This window comes from Lipotes vexillifer, unplaced genomic scaffold, assembly GCF_000442215.2.
Source record: "Lipotes vexillifer unplaced genomic scaffold, Lipotes_vexillifer_v1.1 scaffold130, whole genome shotgun sequence".
Lineage (NCBI taxonomy): Eukaryota > Metazoa > Chordata > Mammalia > Artiodactyla > Lipotidae > Lipotes > Lipotes vexillifer.
The window spans coordinates 636644-659285 of NW_006793860.1; the positions used below are offsets into that span (position 1 = coordinate 636644).

Here is a 22642-nt window from a genome sequence, read left to right on the forward strand (position 1 = left end):
GGGCCGTGTAGCAGCCTCCCGCCTAGGAGCTTGGTGTTGTAAGTGTGGTCTCAGATGGGCTGCCTCAGCAGCGCTGGGAAGCTTGTTAGAAATGCAGACTCTCAGGTCCTTCCCCAGACTTGCTGCATCAGAATCTGCCTCACCTACCCACCCCTCTGGGATTTGTGTGTTACGAGGAGGGCTTGTTAAAGCACAAATGCCATTCTGGGGACTCTGAGCGGGTCTGTTTGGGGCCCAGGAACCTGCCTTTCTAACAAGCTCCCAGGAGATGCTGAGGAGGCGCATCCGGGAACCACCCTTGGAGCAGAGAGAGCCTGAGGCCACCCCAGGATCCTCTGTTGTCACCGATTAGACCCCACTGAGGAGGATTTGCTGCATGATGAAGACCCAGGAGCCCTCAGCCCAGGAGAGTAGCACCTTGAAGGGTGTGTGGGTGTGGGTCTGAGTCTGTTATTCCCTCCCTGGCCCCCTATCTACCACCTTGGTCTCCCTTGACATCTCTGAGCTATGTCTTCCAGCTGAGAAAGGGAGCCTAGAACCATATCCTCAACGAGTTTTCACTCCTGGTCCCCTTTACATACACTGTAAACTTCACACACCTCTCCCCCTGCCCCCAGTCATCAAGAATAGCTGATAATAGCACAAGCTGCATAGTGTCATTCTAAATGCTTTACCTCATTTAATCCTCGACATCAATACCTGATGAAAGCACTTTTGCTGTTCCTGTTTTTATAGAAGGGGAACAAAGACCAGAGAGGTTAAGTAACTTGCCTGAGATCACACAGCAGGTAAATGACAGAACCAGGGATTCAAGCCCAGTAGTCTGAGTCCAGAGTCAGTGCTTTTACCCTCAGCACAGTACCGACCAGAGGACCGCACCCCTGTCCTCATAACTTGCTGCCAAGACTGTAGAGCATTACTTGCTGCAGTTGGCACTGAAAACAGAATTTCATTTTTCAGATATCTGGTTGAGCATGCTTTTTCAGAGGGCACAGGATGCCCCCCAGTTCTGACAGGCCATCCCGCTGTTGCACTTGCCCCTGCAGTGGGGGGCACCTCGGCCCTGCCCCTCCCATCTCCCTTTTCCCCATCTGGGTCTCCAGGTCTCCACCTCAGCCGCTGCCTCCCCCGCCCGCTACTGGCTCTCTCCCTGCACCTGCCTCTCTTGGTGTCTCCCGTCACTGCCCGTCTCTGAACTGGGGCCCCTGCAGGCCACCTCGGTGTCTCTTCTCCACAGTGGGTGGGGTGCACAGCCGGGCTCCTGGGTCCTGAGCTGCTGGGGCCAGTGATGGGCGGGGAAGTTGGAGTAGGGCAGCCCTAGCTCTTAGCCTCAGCACCATTCTTCCCTGGCTTAGAAGCACCACTGCCCCCTCCTTGGGCCTTGGTTTCCACCTCTGTGAAGTGGGACATGAACCCCTCTAGTGCTGGCCTCTTGGAGCAGTTATGATGGTCCCGGGACTGAGAAGGGGCTTTATGATCTCTCAAGTGCTGTGTGTAGCCAGGAGGTGGTTGTGATTCCTCTGGGGCTGCAGATTAAAGAGGCTGCCTGAGGGGCTCCCTTCCTCATTCATTTGCCACAGTGTAGGTGCTGCTCTAGGTGCTGGGGAATCAGTGATCCCTCCCTTGTGGAACTTACATTCCAGACAGTGCACAAGGCAAATAGACAAATTAGTAAAAATGGTTGTAGATTGCATTGATCTGTGAAGGAACCAGTGTGGGGCTGAGATTGCATTAGCTTGGGTGACCAAGGGAGGCTTCTGAGGAGGTGACATGAAGCTGACAACTGAGACCTGTCATGTGATGGGACTTCCCTGGTGGTTCAGTGGTTAAGAATCCGCCTTCCAGTGCAGGGGACACGGGTTCGATCCCTGGTCGGGGAGCTAAGATCCCACATGACGTGGGGAAACTAAGCCCGCGTGCCGCAACCAGAGAGAAGACCACGTGCGGCAACAAAAGATCCTGCATGCTGTAACTAAGACCTGACACAGCCAAATAAATCAATTAAAAAAAAAAAAAAGACCTGCCATGTGAAGAAAAGCATTTCTGGCAGGGGAAAGAGCAAGTGCAAAGGCCCTGAGGCAGGAGAGAGGTTAACGTATTAGCAGAGCAGAAGGAGGCCAGTGCAGCTGGGGCACAGGGAGCCACTGAGAGTGTGGCGTAAGGTGGGGTCAGGTCAGGCCCTGTTGGCCTGGGGAGGATTTGGATTGTGTGACAAGGAAGGGCAGCCACTGGGAGATTTTCAGGAAGCGCTGTGGTAGCATCTGGTTTGCATGTTTAAAGACTCCCTCTGGCTCTGGCGGGGCGTGGAAAAGAGAGTCTGGGGGCTGGGGTTGTTCAGGGAGACCTGACATGGGCCAGGGAAGTGGAAGCAGGGAGATGGGGACGATGCTGGACGCATCTTGGCGGTGGAACTGACAGCAGTAGTAGGATATGGGGGGTGAAGGAAAGAGAGAGGTCAAGGAGGATGGGTTCCTAGGTTTCTGGCTAAAACTGGAATGTTCTAGACCTGTGACTCAGCACCAGAGTCTCCAAATCCTGTTCTTCTGCCTAAGGGGTAAGATGTCTTAGGAGCCAGGCCAGCGGACCCTGTGGGAGCTTAAGCCTCAGTCTTGTTCATTGTTGAAGCCCGAGAGTGCTCAAGGAATGTTTGCTGAATGAATGAATGGGAATTCCCAAGCCCTGCCCGCTCTTTGCCTCAGTTAACCCATCTGTAAAAGGGACTGCTAGTTTTGTATCCCTGCCTTCCAATTCCTTCCCCGGGGCTCTGGTCACCCCAGAAGGCCTGTGTCCATCTGGGCCAGGAGTCAGGACCATCCACGAGCAGGCCCCAGCTCCCCAGGCCCCCTCTCCAGCCTGAAACCTCAAATTCCCTGTACTGCGGTGATGCACCAGGGAGCGTTTCCATCTTGCCCAGATGCGCATGGCAGGCCCAACCCTCCCTTAATGACACCTTGCCTGCCTGCCCTCCTGCTGGAGTAGGAGGGGAGGGGGCCCGGCCCAGCCTAAGCCGTGGTTTCTTTTTCCATTGCGTCAGGCCTCAGGGTCTGGCCTGCCTGCCCGCTGCCGGCTGGCACAGAGGGGCCCACTCTGACCCCCGCCTGCCCCAACTCCAGACATCATGTGCTCCCCGTTTCGGGGATCCAGAAGCTTCCAAGCAGAGGGTGAGTTGGGGATGGGGGACCTGCCCCTAGCTGGGGGAGGAGTGCCCCCTTCCCCGCCCACTCATCACTCACTCTCTCTGGGGCCTGCAAGCTGATCCAGGTGGGGCCACAGTGGGCTCTGAGGAGCCCCGCCCAGCCCGACTGTCCCCTGGACCTGGCCCTCCTGGCCACACCCTCAGCCAGGCTGGAGCCAGTGAGGGGTAGGAGGACAGTGCAGTAACCTAGGCGAGGGATGATGGTAGCTCAGACCAGGGGGAGGGCAGGGGAGAAGTGGCCCCAGAGTGTCCATACAAGCGCTTGCCTTTGCATCTGTTAGCCTGCGGGCATGTGTGTGCGTGCGTATCGGTGTGACGTGCACAAGGAAATGTGTGAACCTGGGTGTGTGTACCTGATACCCCTCAGGTACGGGATGAAAACAGAGGTCTCTGACTTGGCAGTATGGGGGATGGTGGCCCAAATGGCATCTAGCATGTCATGAAGGGGGCCTGTGAGGTGGAGAGGGGTGGGTGAGCTGGAATCCACCCCATTAGTGATGATGGGAGAGACAGGGGTGTGGGCAGGGTAACCGCAGAGGAACTGATGACCTTGGGGGCACCGGGGTTTTCTTAGCCTCAGGCTCCCTTTGGCCTGGCTGACTCCCCAGATGCCCCCACCTGGTTCTAGGTCCCCACCATGCCCAGCAGTCCCCTGGCCCTGGCCAGAAGGCCGTACGTTGGCCTGGGAGTCTGGAAAATTGGTTCACAGCCTGCCTCTGTTTCCTGACTGTGTGACATTGTACAGGTGACTTCTGCTCTGAGCCTCAGTTTCCTTATCTGCAAAATGGGGATGACTCTTGTGCCCCACCCCCCCACCCCAGGTAGTTCTAAGCATAAACAGGTGTTCTCTCAGCCTCTGTGTGGACGAGCCCAGCCCCAAAACACTTACCCACAAAGGCCAGGTTCCAACTCCTTGACTAATATCTTATCCCCTGACTATCGAGTGGGTAACTGGCCCTGCACTGCCCCAGAGGAGGTAGGTGAGAGGAGGCCATTCCTTCTGAGAGCATGAGCCCACCTGACCGTGCTGACCAGCACTGACTACAAGCTGAGCACGTCACCTGCATGATGTCTCTGATCCTTATTCACTCTGGCGGGGCAGGTCCTAAAATCGCCTCACCCTCCAGAGGGGGACACTGAGGCTCGTTCATTCACTCAAGAGTGTTTACTGAGTGTCTACCAAGTCCCAAGAACTGTGCCAGAGCTGGGATCCTGCGGTAAGAAGACTTCCCAGCTCCAGCCCCCTAGGACCTCATGTTCCAGGCTGGCTGAGAGCTGCGGAGGGCAGCCAGGTCCTGCGGGCTGCAGGCTCCCAGAGGGAGCTGGGGCTTTATTCGGAGAGTGATGGAAGTCTTGGAGGGTTTTAAGCAGAGAGGTGACATGGTCCAATTTGTGTTTTTAAAGGCTCACTCCAGCCCCTGTGGGGACAAGGGGTGGTTAGACTAAGGAGAGGCAGCAGGGAGGCTGGCGAGGAGGTGGCTGTCATCCAAGTGGGAAAGACCGAGCCACAGTGGCAGTGCTGGGCCCGCTCCCTCTCCCTCTTGACCCCAGCCCGTTTCCTGAGCGCCAGCCCCTCGCTGGGCACACGCAGCCCCGGTCTGCAGGAGGCCTGCGCGAGCGCGGTCCCCTCTTCCGCTCCAGACACAGCGCCCTGGGCATACCTGGCAGGGAGAGGATCTGGACAGTGACAAAGCCAGTGCTCAGCCTCCTCCCTCCCACCGTCTGTCCCTAGAACAGAACCTCATTATAGTCACACGAGCCCAGAGCATCAGCACAGCACTGCAGTTTGCCTGCAGTATTTATTCTTGTCGTGTGAAAACTAGTTTCCATTGGAGGGGCTGGAGAGCTGCGTGTGTGCCGCAGGGTGGCCGTGCCAAGTCAGGGAGGGATGAGCAAATCCGTGACCCGGCGAGGGGATGGCTGATGCTGGAAGGCGGGCCTGGGTGAACTTCAGATGTGCCAGTGGAAATAAGATCTGACCACACCTTGTAGGACTGTGTCATGATGTGTCGTTAGCACATGAGGAAACTGAGGCACAGAGAGCTGAGGATAAGGACCAACTCAGGCAAGATCTGAGCGATATGGAGCGTTTGTGCATTCGTTAATTTATACACTTACCTTTTTTTTAATCCAACAAATGTAAATTGAGTGCCTCATATGGACCGGTCACTGTGCTTAGGCTGGTGATACAGGATGAACATGACAGATAATGAACAAAGTCAAGTTTTGGGTAAGTGACCGGAAGGTAGCTTCCTAGTGGTCAAAGCAGTGAGGGAAACCTGAGCAATTACAAGCTCCGTCGTAGCCGCGAGATGCCGATATGTCAGTTGCTCAGGAGAAGCCCAGGTTTTCCTGGCAAAATGATTGGGATGCCTGTGTCCACTGTGATTTGTTGCTGATCTGACAGGGGCAGCTTGGACCTGTGTGTATCTCACAGGTAAAGACCGACCAAAGCAGAGAATGACTTTAAAGACAAACTAAACACACCTATCGGAGACTCCTTTTTCACGCATTTCCTGCATTCTTTCTCTAAGCTTTTGCCCATGTCATCCTCCCCACTGCCACCCCGCCCCACACACACTCCTTTTCTTCCGTCTTTACCCACACCTTGAGGGTCAGGTGGTGACGCCTCCCCAGGGTGGAGTGGCGTAGCAGATGTCTGCCCCCTCTCTGACCCCCAATGCTGTCCCCTCAGACTGCGAGGAGCTGCTGCCGCCGTTGCCGACTCCCATGGCCTACATGCCGGGTGGAGGTGCCCCAGCACCGGGGGTGGCCCCCGTGGGCTCCCAGTACTGCGTGTGCAAGGTGGAGCTGTCAGTGAGCGGCCAGAACCTGCTGGACCGGGACGTCACCTCTAAGTCCGACCCCTTCTGTGTCCTCTTCACAGAGAATAATGGCAGGTGGAGTGAGGTGAGGCCCCTCTGTGTGCAGCTGCAATGGGTGGAGGGTGGCTCGGTTGCTGGGGAGGGGCTCTCACTGGATCCCAGGGACCTGGGCTCAGGCCCTTGGGAGTACTTGCAGTGTGGGCCGGGGGTTACTTAGAAAATTGTTATTCTGCAAATCAAATTTTATTTAAAATGTTTATGACAGTACTTAAAATAATTATATTTGTGTTTATTATAATTCATAGATTTATATTTATATAATTTTATATGTAGAGTTCTATAATATTTTAAGTTACTATAATATATAGTGAAAACCTTAGAGTTTTGGGCTTCCCTGGTGGTGCAGTGGTTGGGAGTCTGCCTGCCGATGCAGGGGACACGGGTTCGTGCCCCGGTCCGGGAAGGTCCCACATGCCACGGAGCGGCTGGGCCCGTGAGCCATGGCCGCTGAGCCTGCGTGTCTGGAGCCTGTGCTCCACAATGGGAGAGGCCACAACAGTGAGAGGCCCGCGTACCGCAAAACAAACAAACAAACAAACAAAAAACCTTAGAGTTTTGCAAAATGCTTGCTTTCATTTTTAAAATAACTTTCCCCTCTTATTCCTAAATGAGCACAGTCAGTGAGGAACAAACAGAGAAATAGGGAACTCAGGCTTTGGTCCCAGAGCTGGACCAAGACCCAGCTCTGTCACGCCCTGCTGTGTGGCCTTGGGCAGGTGGCTATCCCTCTCTGAGCCTGTCTCCTCATCTGTGAAATGAGGATTTTCTTTCCCTGCCTACCTTGGAGAGTCCCAGGGCTGGGGATGTTGATGGTGCCACAGCCAAAGACTTCTGAGCTGGAAGACTTTGGCCTGAGGGCTGGGGAAGGGTGCAGCTTAAGGAAGGATATTGAGAAATCCAAACTGTTAAGACCTTCAACGTTTAAAAATGGCTTTGTTTCCTATTCCGAAAGGGGTCTATATCCATTGCAGTAAATTTAGAAAATCCAGGTAGACCTAGAGAAGAAAATCAAAATGGTTGGGAGCCCGCCTGTCAGGGAGAACCAACTGTTAATGGTTTGGTATCCAGCCTTCCAGACAGTTTTACATGCATATAAATTTTCCAAAATATGTTTCTATTTTTCATAGTTATTTAATGAGGCCTCGGTGGGCGTCCCACAGAACATACTGTGGTTTACAAAGAGTTTCCACAGATGTTGGCTCCTTCTTATGATGCCAAGGAAATGGGCTGGGATTGTCGACCCATTTTACACAGGAGAACTGGGGCCCAGAGCAGGGAGGGACTTACCTGTCTCACCGAGCATGTTGGCGGTACAGCCAGAAGTGGGAGGTGGGGCATGAGGTCAGCCGAGGATTGCTGGGGGAAGCCCCAGGCCTGAGGCCAGCGTGTCCAGAGTCCCCTCTGACAGGTCTCCGGAACTCCCCCCGCCCCCGCCCCGCCCATCAGGGAGTGATGTCCTCCCCCACTGCACCCACCCCCACTCATGGCATGCCCCCCACCCTCCCTGACAATCTCGCTCCCACCCAGGCCAGACACCCTGGCTAAAAATAGCTCAGGGCCAAGACCTCTTCTGTCCCTGCTGCTCTCTGGCCCTTGGAAATGGGATGGGTGGGAGGAAAAATCAACACAGCCCAGGCCCTAAAATAGACTGTCACCCAGACTCCGCGGTTTGGGGCCTCAGTGCAGAGAGGCTGGGAGGCAGGGTTCCTGTCCCAGCCCCACCAGAGACCCACAGTGCAAGGCCCTGCCCTTCCCCAGGCCTCGGTCTCCACACTAGGTGGTGGGGTGGGGGCCGCTTGGTTCCTGGTTTTGACATTCCGGGGTTTGAGGAAGGTACAGACACCTGCCTCCGGGGAGATGGGGAACCCCTGACCTCACCTCCCCCCTAAGTACCCCTCCTTCTCTCTGTTTCTTCTCTCAGCTTCCATGTAAAATGTGGTTTGAAAAAAGGGTTCTCCCGCAATATAAAGGATGAAAGCCACAGGTGTCAAATCCTTTCATTTTACAGAAGGGGAAACTGAGGTCCAGATGGGAAAAGGGACTCCCTCTGTCACTTAACCTAGGCAGGGACAGGTTCCAACCTCTTACCTTGGAACCTGGGTATGGAGTCAGGACCAGTGTGTTAAAAGTGTGAATGGTGGGCTTCCCTGGTGGCGCAGTGGTTGAGAGTCTGCCTGCCGATGCAGGGTACACGGGTTCGTGTCCAGGTCCGGGAAGATCCCACATGCCGCAGAGCGGGTGGGCCCGTGAGCCATGGCCGCTGAGCCTGCGCGTCCGGAGCCTGTGCTCCGCAATGGGAGAGGCCACAACAGTGACAGGCCCGCGGACTGCAAAAAAAAAAAAAAAAAAAACTGAATGGTAGAGTCAGGACTGGGTTCAAATCTTGGCCCTGCCCTCTAGCTGTTCGACCTTGGTTGAGTAACTTAACCTCTCTGTGCTTCAGTGTCCTTATCTGTGAGCTGGGAGTAATGATTGTTTCAGCCATCTGGGTAACTGGCCATGAGTGCCTGGCACAGAATTGGGTGTTCAGCAAGTAAGCACCATGATTCCCTGTAGCCCAAGAAGGGTTGAAACAGCTACTTGACTCTGACACCTGTTTCCCTGCCCTCTGCCAGTATGACAGGACAGAAACTGCAGTCAACAACCTTAACCCTGCTTTCTCCAAGAAGTTCGTCCTTGACTACCACTTTGAGGAGGTACAGAAGCTGAAGTTTGCCCTGTTCGACCAGGACAAGTCCAGCACGCAGCTTGAGGAGCATGATTTCCTGGGCCAGTTCTCCTGCAGCCTGGGCACGGTGAGCCGGGCTCCTCCAGGAGGGCGGGGTCAGTGCAGTGCCGCCATAAGTCACCTGGCTCCCAAGGATGGGGCAGCCCCCTGGAGAGTCTGCTGCTGCCTGCTTTCCCTGGTCCCGTTTTCCCGCCTGGCTCCCGAGGTGGCATCACAAATGTGGACAGCCTTGGGGGCCAGCAGGCACAGTAAGGGGGAAGTAGGCAGGTGGGGTTGGGGCCAGGCTGAAGTGTTCCCCTCGGAAGACACTGAGCACAGTGCCACACAGGAGTGGGGCGCCCTGTGGCCAGAGCTGCTCAGTGGTAGAAGTAAGCAAGTATAGTCTTGACTTCCTGGGATGGGAGCATCTGACCAGCAACCAAGACACCCACGATAGTCCCACTTGATGGCTGGCTCACTGTGTGACCTTGGGCATCTTCCTTTCCCTCTGTGGACCACATTTCCCCCTCCAGCTCACTCCTTGGTGAGCTTATGGAGATTGCAGGGCTAAGAGCTACTGATACAAGTTCTGATCATTGTTAATGGCTATGTGCCCTAGGGCGAGCCCCACACCCTTCTGAGCCTCACTTTCCCCATATTTTACTTGGGGATAGGTGATGAGCTCTCTGCCCAGTCTATAGGCATGGTGGGTGAATAAAATGGAAAATGCTTCGAGAGGTTCTAGTGGAGACTGAAATGCCCTGGGCCTTCCAGGAGATGATGTTCAATGAAAAAAGCAAGGGCCCAGCAGTTATGTAAGAAGTGGGGTGTGTCTCTCAGGGTCCCCGCCACGTGTCTACACCCTCAAAGGGTAACAGAGGAGAGAGCTTTAGGACCAGTGGGCAGGGGCAGGAACCTATAAAGGGTGAGGAAACCTTTACAGGGCTGACACCTGCCAGAAGCCCAGCCACCCCTAGCCTGGAGGGAGGGGCGGGGCAGGAAGTGGTGTTGCCAGGTCCTGGGGAGAGCTGTGGCCACCACGGGGAGGCCTCTGGACTGGGGCTGAGGCCGATGATGAGCATCAAAGCTTCCGCCAAGGCTCAGCCCAGCCCTTCTCCCCTCCTGCTCTCCTAGCTCCTGCTGGCACCCCCGTTGGCTGAACCCCAACAAGCTGTAAGCCAGGTGATGCAGTCCACTGTGGCACAGAGAAGGTGGAGAAGGGCAGAGAGTGGACCTAGGGAGAAAAAGTAGCACAGGGAGACTAGGAACTAGAAACACTGGCCTTTTCCCCAAGAAACAAAACTGTGGTGGCACAAGGAGGGTGTGGGAATGGGGTGTACAGAGACGGGTGGGAGGGAGACTTTACAACGTGTTCCACTTGTCCTTTCTATATTGTATTGATCCTTGAACTCTGTGTGAATGTATTCACTATTCAAAGCAATGAAAATACATAGGAGGAGTCAGGGTTTGATCCTCTCCATCAGGGATCACACCCTGAGGGAGGGTGGGGGTCTCTGGATGACTCTGGGGGAGGCAGTTACGCGGCTAACCTCCCTTCAGCCGTCTCCAGAAAGTGAGCCTTACAAGAGCCTTTTCCTGGGGACATCCAGGTCAGCAGAATCCGACTGCTGGGATTCTGTCCCAGCTGTGGGACCTCGGGCAAGTGTCTTAACCTCTCTGGGCCTCAGTCTCCTCAGCTGCCCGGTGGGGTTAGCAGTGGTTGCTGTCTGCCTCCCATGGCGGGGATCACGCAGGGGGAGGTTTAGCCAGCGCCTGGCATGGAGCATCGTGCTGTGAGCAGTGCCTGTTGAGGATTTTTTCCTCCCTGGGTCTCCTCCCCAGCCCTCAGAGTGAGTGCCTCTCCTCTCTCCCTCCAGATCGTCTCCAGCAAGAAGATCACTCAGCCTCTGCTGCTGATGAATGACAAGCCTGCGGGGAAGGGCTTGATTACGGTACCAGCCCCCCTCGCCGCTCTCTGCTCTCTGCAGGCCCCCCACACACTGGCCACTGCCCTCCCCCATCAATGGGCCACTTCACTGGCAGATAATCACCAGCTTTGTTTGGAGTAAAAAGGCCCAACTTACAACTTAGCAACAGGCCTCTTAGCAACGGGCTCCTGGCTCCACATATGATGTGTTGGGGCTGCCAAACCGGGGAGTGGGGGGCACTGCCAGGGGTCCCCACGGTGGCTCCCCAGGCAGGGGCGCTACTCCTCCTCCCTGGAGGCCTCCAGAGCCCTCCCTGCATCCACTCCCGGCACTGGCCCCTTGGGCGACTTTCAGGCGTTTCAGGGCCTTGCCCGTCAGAACTCTGCTTGTGGCTGCAATGCGCAATGATTCCTCTGATGCACAATGATCCCTATGAAGCGCAGTGATTCTTGCGATGCGCAGGCCCTTTGAGCGGCTGAGCTCTTGGGTCATTAGAATTCCGGAAGGCAGGGAAACCTGGTTTTACAGATGAGGGAACTGCATCCCAGAGAGGAAATGCCCTTGGGCGGTTCAGCTAGTGAGGTTCACCCCTAGATTGTCCCTCTTCAGAGCCTGTGTGACGCCAGGGGTTCTGGAGGGAGGAGGGCTGTACCTGTGTGTGTTCCCAGGCCTTACTCCCCTGCCCTGGAGCCTTCCTGGCTCCCCACTGCCTGTGGAGCCATGCATTCCAGGCTGGGAGGGACCCAGCAGTCTCAGCTGTTTTTTACCCCGTTCATGTCCATGGCCTGTGTTCAAGGCAAACTGAATTCTTAGCATACCCTGCACTTACCCCAGGCCCTCATCCACTGTTCCTGCCACCTGGAATGTCCCCTCCCAGCCTCCCCCATCTCTTGGGGTTTAAAGCCTCCCCATCTAAATGCCTCCACAAGCCAGCTGCCCTCCACATGGAAGCCAGCCCAGAAGGACCCCACCCAGCGGGTATGCCATCCTCCAGCATTTCCAGCAGTTCGCCTCCAGACCTGGGTTCTGTCCTCTTGTGAAATGGGGGCAGTAATAGGGCCTACCCTATGGGGTTGTTGAGCAGGTCTCAGCTGGAGGGGAGGAAGGGGAGAAGGGGCCTCTAGCCTGGCCTCTGTCTGTGGTTCTCAGGGTCAAAGAGCTCGTTAGGTGAGGCCATCCTAGAGGTGTGGGAGCAGAGGAAGTCCTAGCCGAGGGAGGGCCCTGGCCACTTGGGTTGCTGTTGGCCAGAGGGCCTTCCCTGCCACTCTGGGGAGGTGAGAGGGAGAGGCCCAGAGAGGGCAGATGGCAGCCTCGAGGTCACCCAGGTGGTGCATCACTGGCTGGCCTGGGGCAGAGGGCCATGGCTGATGGGGAGGGCATGGAGGATAGATGAGTGGTGTGAGCTGACGAGACAGCAGAGGGAGCTCGGGTGGTCCCTTGCCTGCCCTGGGCCTCAGTTTCCCTGGCTGCACAGTGAAGTTGTTAGAATTTCCGACACCTTGGTGTTTTGAAGGGGTTGTGTGTGCTCCCTGGATCTGCAGTGGGGACATGAGAGGGTCTGTCAGGCTGCTCGCTGGCCCAGAGCCTCTCTCTAGGGCTCAAGACCACCCTCCATATTTGGTCCCTGCTTCATCTCCCCGCCACCATCTCATGGCCCATCTCTTGAGCCACATTGGGGTCACTTTCTGATTCCTCATATCCACAAGAGTTATTACCCCCATCTTCCAGAAGATGGAAACTGAGGTTTGAGGAAGACGAGAGACTCGTCCCAGGTCACCTGGCACTACTCTTCCCCACCATTCCCCTCCTAGCCCTGGAGAATTGACTCCTGGGGCAACCTGTGTCCACCCTGCCTGAACGGAGGCCAGAGGGAGTCTCAGGACAGACCCCCGACCCCCGACGTTCCTCTGGCCTTACAGATTGCTGCCCAGGAGCTTTCAGACAATCGGGTCATCACGCTGAGCCTGGTGGGCAGGAAGCTGGACAAGAAGGTGAGGCAGGCAAAGGAGGGGGCTCTCCATCAAGGAGCAGGAACCCTCCCCCAGCCCTGGGGTTGTGTGGCCTGGGACTTCTGGCCACCACCTTCATTGCCCCTCCAGGGACAAGTCCATAGCACACGGCCCTACTGCCACCCCAAATTAGGACTGCTGCACCACTGAGGTAGTGAGTTTCCTATCACTTAGAGATATTCGAGACATGGCTGGAAACCCACTCCTTGGGGCTCCCCATCCCACGTAGTGTAAATGCTAGGGTCCTTACAGTAACCTACAGGACCCCACCTGATGTGTCCTCAGCTCCCCCCGACTCCCTGACCTCACCCCTTCTGCATTCCCTACTTTCATTCAGTTTTAGCCAAATCAGCCTCTTCATTGTCCTAGGATTAAACCAGGCACTGTCCTGCCTCAGGACCTTTGCACTTGCTGCCTTTTCTGCCTGGGATGTTCTTTACCCTGAATATTCTCATGACAGGCCCCTCTCTCACCTCCATGTCATCTCCTAGTGAGGCCTTCCCTGAAATTGCAGTGGTCCCTGATATCCTGCCCCCTACTCCTTTATTTGTCTCCTTAACACTAATTGCTGCCTCACGTATATTACTTACTCATTTATTTTATGTCTCCCCCTCTTGAATATAGCCTCTTTAGAGTCCATGTTTGCTTAAATAAATGGAGTTTTAAAGGACTCTTCTGCTAGGATAGTTTGTTTTTCAGAATCCCACTAAAATGAATTAAAATCCCATCCTGCTGGGTGCCTCCCTCTGCCCTGGGAACAATCTCCCTCTTGACGTCCTGCCCCACTGAAGATGCTGGAATTGTAACTCCTACAGGCTCCAGGTCTTAGGGTCTCTGAGCCCAAGCTCTGGTAACCCCAGGATGGGGCAGTTTCTCCTGGGGCTGCTGCTTGGTCCCAGGGGGCTGCAACTGCCCTGGGCGTCTGCTGAGCCCTGCAGAGGCTGAGGGGAGAGGGGCCAGGCTGGCTCTGCCCACAGCCCTCACTCCTGATGCCTGGTGTGGGAGGCAGTGGGGCCACACCCCCACCCCATCTGAATCCGGTGGAGTTATGCCTTCCTCACCCACATCCTCCTGCTTCCTCCAGGACCTCTTTGGGAAGTCAGACCCATTTCTCGAGTTTTATAAACCAGGAGGTGATGGCAAGTGGATGCTGGTCCACAGGACTGAGGTGGGTGTGTGGGGCTCCAGGGGTCTCTGAGCCAGTGGGTCTGTAGTCCGGCCACACCCAACAGCTCAGGACGGGGCTAGGCAGTCACAGTCCTGCGGTACACAGGAAAACCCAAACTGGCCCCTAAAGGACTTGCTCCCTCCCCATCACAGGGATGCTCACTTCCATCCCCAGAGGCATGGCTGTGGGTCTCTCCACCTTGCCACTCCCTGTCCCATGGCCCAACCCCAGAGCTGTACTGGCCCTGGGCCTGAGTTCACCCTTGCCTCTCACTGTCCTGCAGGTGATCAAGTACACTCTGGACCCCGTGTGGAAGCCATTCACTGTGCCATTGGTGTCCCTGTGTGATGGGGACGTGGAGAAGCCCATTCAGGTGAGGGGGGCTATGGGAACCCTGCTGCCCACCCTACCAGCTCCGGCCTCCTGGTTACCTGAGGCTTCCTGGGGGTGCCTTGGCAAAGCTCTGGAAAAAGAACCCTTGTGGGGGGAGGGGCAGGAGACCTGAGTCCTTGTCCCAGGTCTGCCTGACCCTCTGAGTGATCTGGGCAGGGCCCTCATCTCTGTGATTGCCTTGTCTAAAATGGAAACAGAGTGACTGCTCTTTTTTTCCCGGAGGGCTGTGTGCTGCTAGCTAGGATAATGAATGCAGAATCACCTTGGAAACAGCCAAGTGTTGTTGCTGTGATGAAGGTGATGATTACTAGTCTCTGAAAGCCCTAAGTCCTCAGGGGCCGTGTCTGAGAGCAGACGAGGTGAGGCGAGGCCCTGAGACCATGTAGGGATCCCCAGGCAGGGCACCAGGAAACTTGGGTTCTAGTTCTGGGTCTACTACTGCCACTGTGAGACTTTGGGCAAGTGCTTCCCACTCAAGGCCTCAGTTTACCCATCAGTACAGTGGGTACAACAGTTCCTGCCTTCCTTCTAGGAGTGTCATGGCAGCTAAGTTAGAGAGCATATCAAGCTGGAACTTTTTGTGCCCATCTCAGGAAAAAAATACCAGTCTGGGGAGGACTCCAGACCATGGCCCATGAGGCCAGGTGGGCCACAACCCAAGATAGATTAGCAGCCCAGTGTCAGGTGTGTGAGGTGTGCAGCTTCCTGCTCCAGAGGGAATGGCCTCCATTACTAGAGCAGGCACCCTGTCTCCTTTTCCCGGCAATCATGGAAGGCTTCCTGCAGGAGGCAGTTCAGGAGCTACCAGCATCATCCCAAGCCAGCTAGTCAGATCTGGAGGGGAGAGGGAGGTACCACCTGCCAAAAAAGGCATGGGATTTGCTCAGGGAGCTGAGAGGAGCTGGCGAGTGCCTCCTGTGGGGCAGCTCTGGGGTGACTCGCTGGACCCACTCCAGGTTATGTGCTATGACTATGACAACGACGGGGGCCATGACTTCATCGGTGAGTTCCAGACCTCGGTGTCACAGATGTGTGAGGCTCGTGACGGCATCCCGGTAAGATGTGCACATGCGCGTGACCCCAGGACCTCGGCAGGGGATGGGGAAGGGGCACAGGTTTTTGAATCAGGCAGACTGGGGCCCAGATCCCACCTCTCTGCCTTATGACCTTGAGCAAGACATTTAATCTCTCTGAGCCTCAGTTTCCCCATCTGTCAAGTGGAGGCAGAAGAGTAGAGTGGGAATTAAATGAGATTAAACAGGTAAAGCACCTAGTGCATAGTGAGTACTCGGGAGCTGTCTATTTAACTCTGAGAAGCCAGGCTCTGGGCAACAGTTCTGGGTGCATGAGTGGACATGACATGGATAAGTTGTCTGGGGATGGAGGGCAGATGCACATCTTCTGACCTTGGGCAGATATAGCTTGGCATGAGCCCAAGGTGGCAGGAACCATTTCTGGGGGTGGGGCTTCCTGGAGGAGGCATGCTGCCCCTGTGGAGTAGATTCTGGGGCCTAGGAGAGGGTCAGTCCCCACAGAAGCCCCAAGCTGAGCTCCTCTTTCTTCTATGTTGCCCAGCGGGAGTTTGAGTGTATCAACCCCAAGAAGCAGAAGAAGAAGAAGAACTATAAAAACTCGGGCATCATTATCCTGCGTTCCTGCAAGGTGAGCCAGCATGGGTGGGCATGGGGCACAGTCCCGGTTTGGGGTCACACAGAGGTATATCACTGCACAAGAGACAGAGCGTTGGGTTTGGAGCCAGCAAGCCCTGGGTTCAAATCCTGGTTCTGCCATGTCCTGGCTCTGTGACCTGAGCTTAACCTCCCTGGGCCTCAGTCTCCTCATCTACAGGATGGGAAGGTTAACAAGGTAAAGCATGTAAAATGTTAGTCTCATATCACATTCCTTTGTGGAAGTCAAGGAGGGCATGCGATGACCTTCCAGGGTCTCCTTGTTGGAGCGTAACTATAGGGAGTTACTGCTTCCCAGGCTTGCCCATTGCATGTTCAGCATCAGAGGGGCAGAGGATATCAGGCCAGGGTGCCCTGTGCTCTGGCAGTGACACTAGTGAGGGCTGAGGTTACTGGCCCGTGGTGTAACTGGGGCCACTGAAGTCCACAAAGACAGTGAAGTTTGCACCGGCAGTGGCCAGGCTGAGGTCAGGGCCCAGGCCCCCCTGGATATCTGGTGGCCACGTATCTGCTGGAATTGGGTAGAACGTTAAGGAAGGCAGCCCAGGCCAGAGCAGCAAGAACCCTGGATGCTGGGCCTGAAGGTTCCAAGTCCTGGCACTCTCTCTACCAGCTGGCCAACCCCAGGCCTCAGTTTCCTTGTCTGGAAACTAGGATTTACGTGAGCGTTCAGTGAGGTCACAACGTAGCAGTGCCCTGTAGAAGTTAAGCTGGCAGGTTGCAGCATCATGATTTCGGGTCCTTGTTTCTGAAACTTGGGTCATTCACATCCCTCTTCATGATTTTTTCCACCTGCCTTATTATGTTTTGTATTCAGCCCCTCCTCCCCCCATTTTGGTGTCTTTTTTTACTTAAATACATGTATTTTGAAAGGAACCTTTCTAACGCCACCAAAATTGGAAGGCCAGTATCCTTTGCCAAAAGGAGGCAAAGACCATCCAAACAAACCATGTTTTAGCAGCTTTATTAATTATTAATTTAAAGCAGAAGGCCTTGAGCCAGAGGCCTGGCCTCTCTCTGTTCAAAGTTGAGGTTGGTAAGGGCTACACTGGTCCCTGGGACACTGCCTGGACTCATCATGCGTGTGTGTGTGTGCGCGTGTGTGTGTCCCACCTACTGGTCCCTGGGACACTGCCTGGACTCATCATGCGTGTGTGTGTGTGTGTGTGTGTGTGTGTGTGTCCCACCTACTGGTCCCTGGGACACTGCCTGGACTCATCATGCGTGTGTGTGTGTGTGTGTGTGTGTGTGTGTGTGTGTGTGTGTGTGTCCCACCTATTGGTAACCATTGCTCTGAGTGCTTTGTTATAGAGGGATTTGGGTTTTGTTGTAACCAGATCAGGTCCATCTGCCTTTTTCCGCCTCCTTGACCCCTGTCAGGGCACAGAGCAACAACTCCCCAAAGGTCATCTGTGGAGTGTGACCAAGTGAAGGTGAGCCCTCAGGTACAGGGCAGGGGCCCACTCACCCCTCTGATTCCTTCCAGATAAACCGGGACTACTCCTTCCTGGACTACATCCTGGGAGGCTGCCAGCTCATGTTCACTGTAAGGCTCTCCCCCATCCCACCCCACCCCAGTGAGGATCCTCCCTAAGGGCTTGGGCCATGATTGCAGCAGGAGGGACTTGGGATAAACTTCAGGAAGGACCCTCCCCAGGGCAAGGGGTGTGTCTGGCCCAGAGGAGAGGGTATATAGGTGGATAGGCCTGAGTCAGAGCTTAGCTGCAGGTCAGGGCCTGGCTGCCCAGCCCTCAGAATGTCACTGGTTACACTTCCTCAGACGGAAAAAAAACCCAAATTCCTCCCCACTTCCCTTCCTGCCTCATCTGCTGTGCCCTCATCCTTGCTCGCTCAGCTCCATCCACACTGATCCTCCCCCAACACGCTAAGCTCTGCTCTGTCTTGGGGCTTTGCATTTGGTGTTCCCACTGCCTGGAATGCTCTTCCCCAGAACCTTCTCTTGGCTGCTGCCCTGCCATCATGCAGGCTGTGACACAGAGGTCACCTCCCCCCCCGATGCCTCCTGTTCCTCTTGTCACTTCTCCTGTTTTATTATCTTCAGGGCACTCGCCATTCTGAATTTTCTTCAGTATTTTTCACTTGTCCCTGTCCCACTAGCGACTAGTGACTGTGAGTGTCCTGAGTGCGGGGCCACTGTTTTTTTTTTTTTTTCCCCTCCACCCTCGGTGTATCACTCAGTGCCCGGCACATAGCACCTGCTCAGTATATGCTCATAGGAAGAATGAATTGTCACTCTGCCGGTGGCCTGGAGTGTATGCCCCATAGACTTCTCCCGTTCCTCACCTGAAGGGAGGCCTCAAGCCCAGAGGAGAACTCCTGCCAGGGTCCCATACTCTGCCCACCTCCCACCTAGCCTCCCTGCTCTCTATCACTGCTTCTGATCCCATGGGGGCTGGAAGTCATCTGCAGGACTATAAGGAGGCGCAGGGGATTGGCCTTCTTGACCTGTAACCCCACTGGTCATCACAGCCCCCCTCCCCTGCAGAGAGGCTGGGCCCTGTTATTCCTCCTGCGTGCATGTGTTCACTCAGCAAATGATACCAAGCACCTCCTGTGTGCCAGACTCCAGGCCGTGCCCTTGCAGGGGTCCCTGACGGGTCCTAACTGAGTTCTCAGGTGGCCATCTCATGCCCTGGGTCCCTCTCCTAGTCCTCCCCAGCTGGGCAGTCTTGCCCACCCCTCTGTGCTGGAATCCCCTCGGGGCTGAGAGAGCAGGTGGAGCCCAGTACCCTGCCCACCCGCCAGCTCCAGCTCCCTGTGGGGCAGCCACCTGGGCCTGGCTCCAGTACCCTGCCCACCCGCCAGCTCCAGCTCTCTGTGGGGTACCCACCTGGGCCTGGCTCCAGGCCCATGTGTCTTACCTGCAGTGACCATCCAGTCTGACTGGGAAGGCAGGCACTGCCCTGCCAGGCAGCCCCAGGTCCTGGTGCCCCTTGGTGGTCTGAGGGGTGATGGGGAGATGGCTTGGTGCGGGGGCGAGATGTCTGGGAAGGCTTCAGTGGGGCAGTGGCATGAATTGGGCCTGCAAATTGGAGGAGAATTAGATAGGGAGACGAGGTGGCCTGGCTCTTCAGGTAGAGGGAAACTCATGAAAAAAGACCTGGAAATGGGAGTAGATGAGTGTGTGGGTTGGGACAGTGAGGGGGGGAAAAGGAATTTGGGGCTGTAAGTTGGCTTTGTATCACATCTGGGCAATAGACTTTATGCTTGGGCAACAGGGAGCCACAGACGGCATTAGAGCCAGAGGAGTAATACAGTCAGACAGTTTCCAGGTTTTGGACCATCTTTTGGAAGGGTGGGTCAGGGCTGGGAGATGAAGTGGGCATCCTGTGTCCCATCAGCCTGTCTGTTCCCTGGAGGTGAGATAGGGAGCTGGAGTCTCTGGCCACACTGGGTGGCCTTTTTCCCCACTCTGCAGGTTGGGATAGACTTCACAGCCTCCAATGGAAATCCCCTCGACCCTTCCTCTTTGCACTATATCAACCCCATGGGCACCAATGAATATTTGTCAGCCATCTGGGCTGTTGGGCAGATCATTCAGGACTATGACAGGTAAGCTTGGGGAGGGACTCTGACTAGTCAGCTTGGGCTCCATCCATCCTGGGAAGTTCAGCTTTTCAAAGCTAGAAGGGACCCAGAGATCATCAAACCTAGGAATGAGTAGCATAGGACATGCATGCAGTTACCATCCCTTCCTATACCTGTGGCAGACATTGCTAATCAACTGCTGATCTCTGACTTACTGAGCCCAGATCCATACTGAGATCCTTCTCCACAGGGTACACCGAGTAAGAAAATGAGTCAGGATAGAAAATGAAATTTGCTATTGCTGCAGCCTCCACTGTTAAGAGCTGGGGGGAAACAGGCCTAGGATGTAGATAGAGAATTTATCCAAAGTCACCCAGATCAAGGAACTGGAACCCAGACATTTTGATTCCTGTACCCGCCACCTAATGGCCTAACAGTCTCACTCCTGTTGGGAACTTCATAGGAGCAGCCAGCATGTGTGGGTCCTCTTCCCATGACCACGCTTCCTGGAGATCTTTGGGTGGGGTGGGGACAGTGGAGAGTCAGGGAAAGCTGTGTAGAGGGTGTGGCCACCAACAGGCTGGGCCAGATGCAAAGTCAAGAGGGCCTTGGAGGATCCAGAAGTCACTTGAGGGTTGTGATGTCATTGTCACAGATGGTGCTTGTTCGGACCTCCAGGTCAGAGTGTGGAATGACCAGGAGGACACATGGGAAGCAGGGGAGAAAGGAGCATGTCCCACAAATTTGGTAGGAACAAGAGCAGGTTCAGGAATCCTGTGTGCACTTCAGCCTCCTTGAGAGAGGCAGCCTAAGGTGCAGCTTCTGACTCCCAGGGGGCTCAGGGCCTAAGGGGTGGCTGTGACCCCACGCCACATTAAGAGGGGTATGGCATGCAGAGCAGGGGAGGTGGAAGTCCCCACCTGCATGGTCGGGTGGAGGAGCCTGCTGTTGCTGCTCCAGAGACCCTTGTATCCAGCTACCCACTCAGCCCCTTTGCTGAGCCTTCTCATGGGCATTCAGGCGTTACTGGACACTTGCTCCACCCCTACCCCTCTTACCCTCTTCCCCATCTCAGGGAGAGGCACTACCACTCACTGAAAACCCTTCACTTCCTTTCTTTCCTTCATCTCCCCCATCATTCCTTCAGGAAATCCTTTCAAAATATGCTTGAATCCAGCCTCTTCTCCCACCCCTACTGCTACCAGCCTGTTTGAGCCACCATCACCTCCTGCCCAGAGCAATTCAGTAACCTTCTCACTGGTCTTCCTGCTTCTGCCCTAGTCCCTGACAGTTTGTCCTCCACACAGCAGCCAGAGGATTCTTCAATAAATACATGTTGAATGAATGAACAAATGAGATACAGTCCCTGCCCTCAGGGAGATCCCGTTCGATGAGGAAGATAGGGAAGAAATCAGTGGGGTTCCAAGAGACCGGTTTACATGTGAGACAGGAGCTATGGGAGCACCAAAGAGAGAGGCATCCTGGGGTCTCAGGGAAACCCACAGAGAATGGGCCATTTGAATTGGGCCTTAGAGGATGAGTAGGAGTTTTCCACAGGGAACAGATTGGGAGAGGTAGTTCAACAAGGGGTGCAATAGGATTGAAGTTGGAGCGTGAAGATGCCCTGTGTGTTTGGGGAACAGTGAGTAGCCAGTGGCCAGGGCTGGCGGAGTGGGGAATGAGGGAGGGCAGGCAGAAAATGAGACTAGGCTCTTGGTGAGCCTAGTGATGAAGGGTCTTGAACGCCAAGCCAGTGTTCTCATTTTAGAATTTTTCCCAGCCATAAAAGGGACATCAAGAAACAGCCAGTACATTTCACTTGCATCATGACTATAGTTTAGTGATTGCCAAGGTCCCCGTTTGAGAAGGATCTAGAGGCTGTACTCAGGCCCATGGTTAGGAGTGCTGTGGTTGATTAGCAATGTCTGCCATAGATGTAGATGGGGGTCAAGCCTCTTATTCACCAGATACCCAGAAGTGGGCTTGGGCTCAATAGATCATTCAAACAGAGCTTTTTCTAGAGGTGGTGAGCTTTTTCTTTTTGTCCGTGGAGGTATGCAAGGCAGAGTGGGCCCAGCCCTGGGTAGGGGGTTGGGAGGGTGAGCGTGGGTAGATGAGGCCCCTGTCTGGTTGTCTCACAGTATTTTTTTCTCCTTTCTCTGATTAGTGATAAGATGTTTCCAGCTCTTGGCTTCGGGGCGCAGTTACCCCCAGACTGGAAGGTAAGTGGAGCCAGACTGTTTTCCTTTTGGCTGAGATGGGATTTGCATGTATGGTCTCTCTGGGGTCTGCTTTGGAAAGGTTGGGCTATGGCCCAGCTGCCCTGCCTTCTCTGCGTTTACCCCAAACCCACATGCATTTCTCAGCCTGAACCTCATGCAGGCAGTGGGGCTAGAACAAGGAATAAGTTATGATATCTGTCCCCTGGTACCCCAGTCAGGTGGGGAAGATGCTAGATCTAGCAAATAAAAATACAGGATACCCAGTTAAGTTTGAATTTCATATAAAGTTGTTTAAGTATGTCCTAAATATTGCCTGGGACATACTTAAACTAAAAAATTATCCATTATTTATCTGAAATTCAAATTTAACTGGGCATCCTGTATTCTGTCTGGCAGCCCTAAAGACAGGCAGTGTCATCAGTGCTGAACGGGGCAGCAGTCCCTAGAGGAGGGCCCCAGCCTGGCCTGGGGGTATCAGGAAGGCTTCCTGGAGGAGGTCAGGTCTAAGCCAAGAGGGGAAAGGAGAGTAGGAGTTTGCAGAGTGACTTGAGGTGGTGACGTGGCAGGTAGAGTTCAGGGCAGAGAGAATAGCCTGTGCAAAGTCTGAGAGCAGGGTGGTTGGAAGAACTGAAAGAAGGTGGGCGTGATGAACTCTCCATGAAAGATGGGCAGGATGGGGAGAGATGTGGCTGGAGAGGTGGGGAGCCAGCTGTGCAGCAAGCAATGGGTGGGTCTACATGGGGTGTTATTGGCATTTTTGAAGGCTCACTCTGGCTGCTGAGTGGGGACTGGCTGGGGTGACAGTGGCAAGATGGAGGGATGGAGAGAAGGGGCAATGTCCATTACAGGTGAAAAAACAGAGGCTCAATGACTTGTCCAAGGTTACGTTCAAAACAG

The 22642-nt window shown here is 54.9% G+C and overlaps 1 protein-coding gene across 1 annotated transcript in view; it reads left to right on the plus strand.

Moving 5' to 3' along the window:
* The first annotated feature begins 5720 nt into the window (after positions 1-5720).
* The window catches only part of CPNE2 (copine 2), a 31936-nt gene continuing 15014 nt past the window's right edge, over positions 5721-22642 (plus strand). Inside the window, exons 1-11 of the mRNA XM_007466819.1 lie at positions 5721-6106; positions 8697-8876; positions 10666-10740; positions 12636-12707; positions 13810-13893; positions 14177-14266; positions 15243-15341; positions 15862-15948; positions 17461-17520; positions 19414-19547; positions 21691-21745. Of these exons, the coding sequence (XP_007466881.1) occupies positions 5852-6106; positions 8697-8876; positions 10666-10740; positions 12636-12707; positions 13810-13893; positions 14177-14266; positions 15243-15341; positions 15862-15948; positions 17461-17520; positions 19414-19547; positions 21691-21745 (1191 nt within the window). The 5' untranslated portion in view covers positions 5721-5851. The remainder of the gene's footprint in view (positions 6107-8696; positions 8877-10665; positions 10741-12635; positions 12708-13809; positions 13894-14176; positions 14267-15242; positions 15342-15861; positions 15949-17460; positions 17521-19413; positions 19548-21690; positions 21746-22642) is intronic.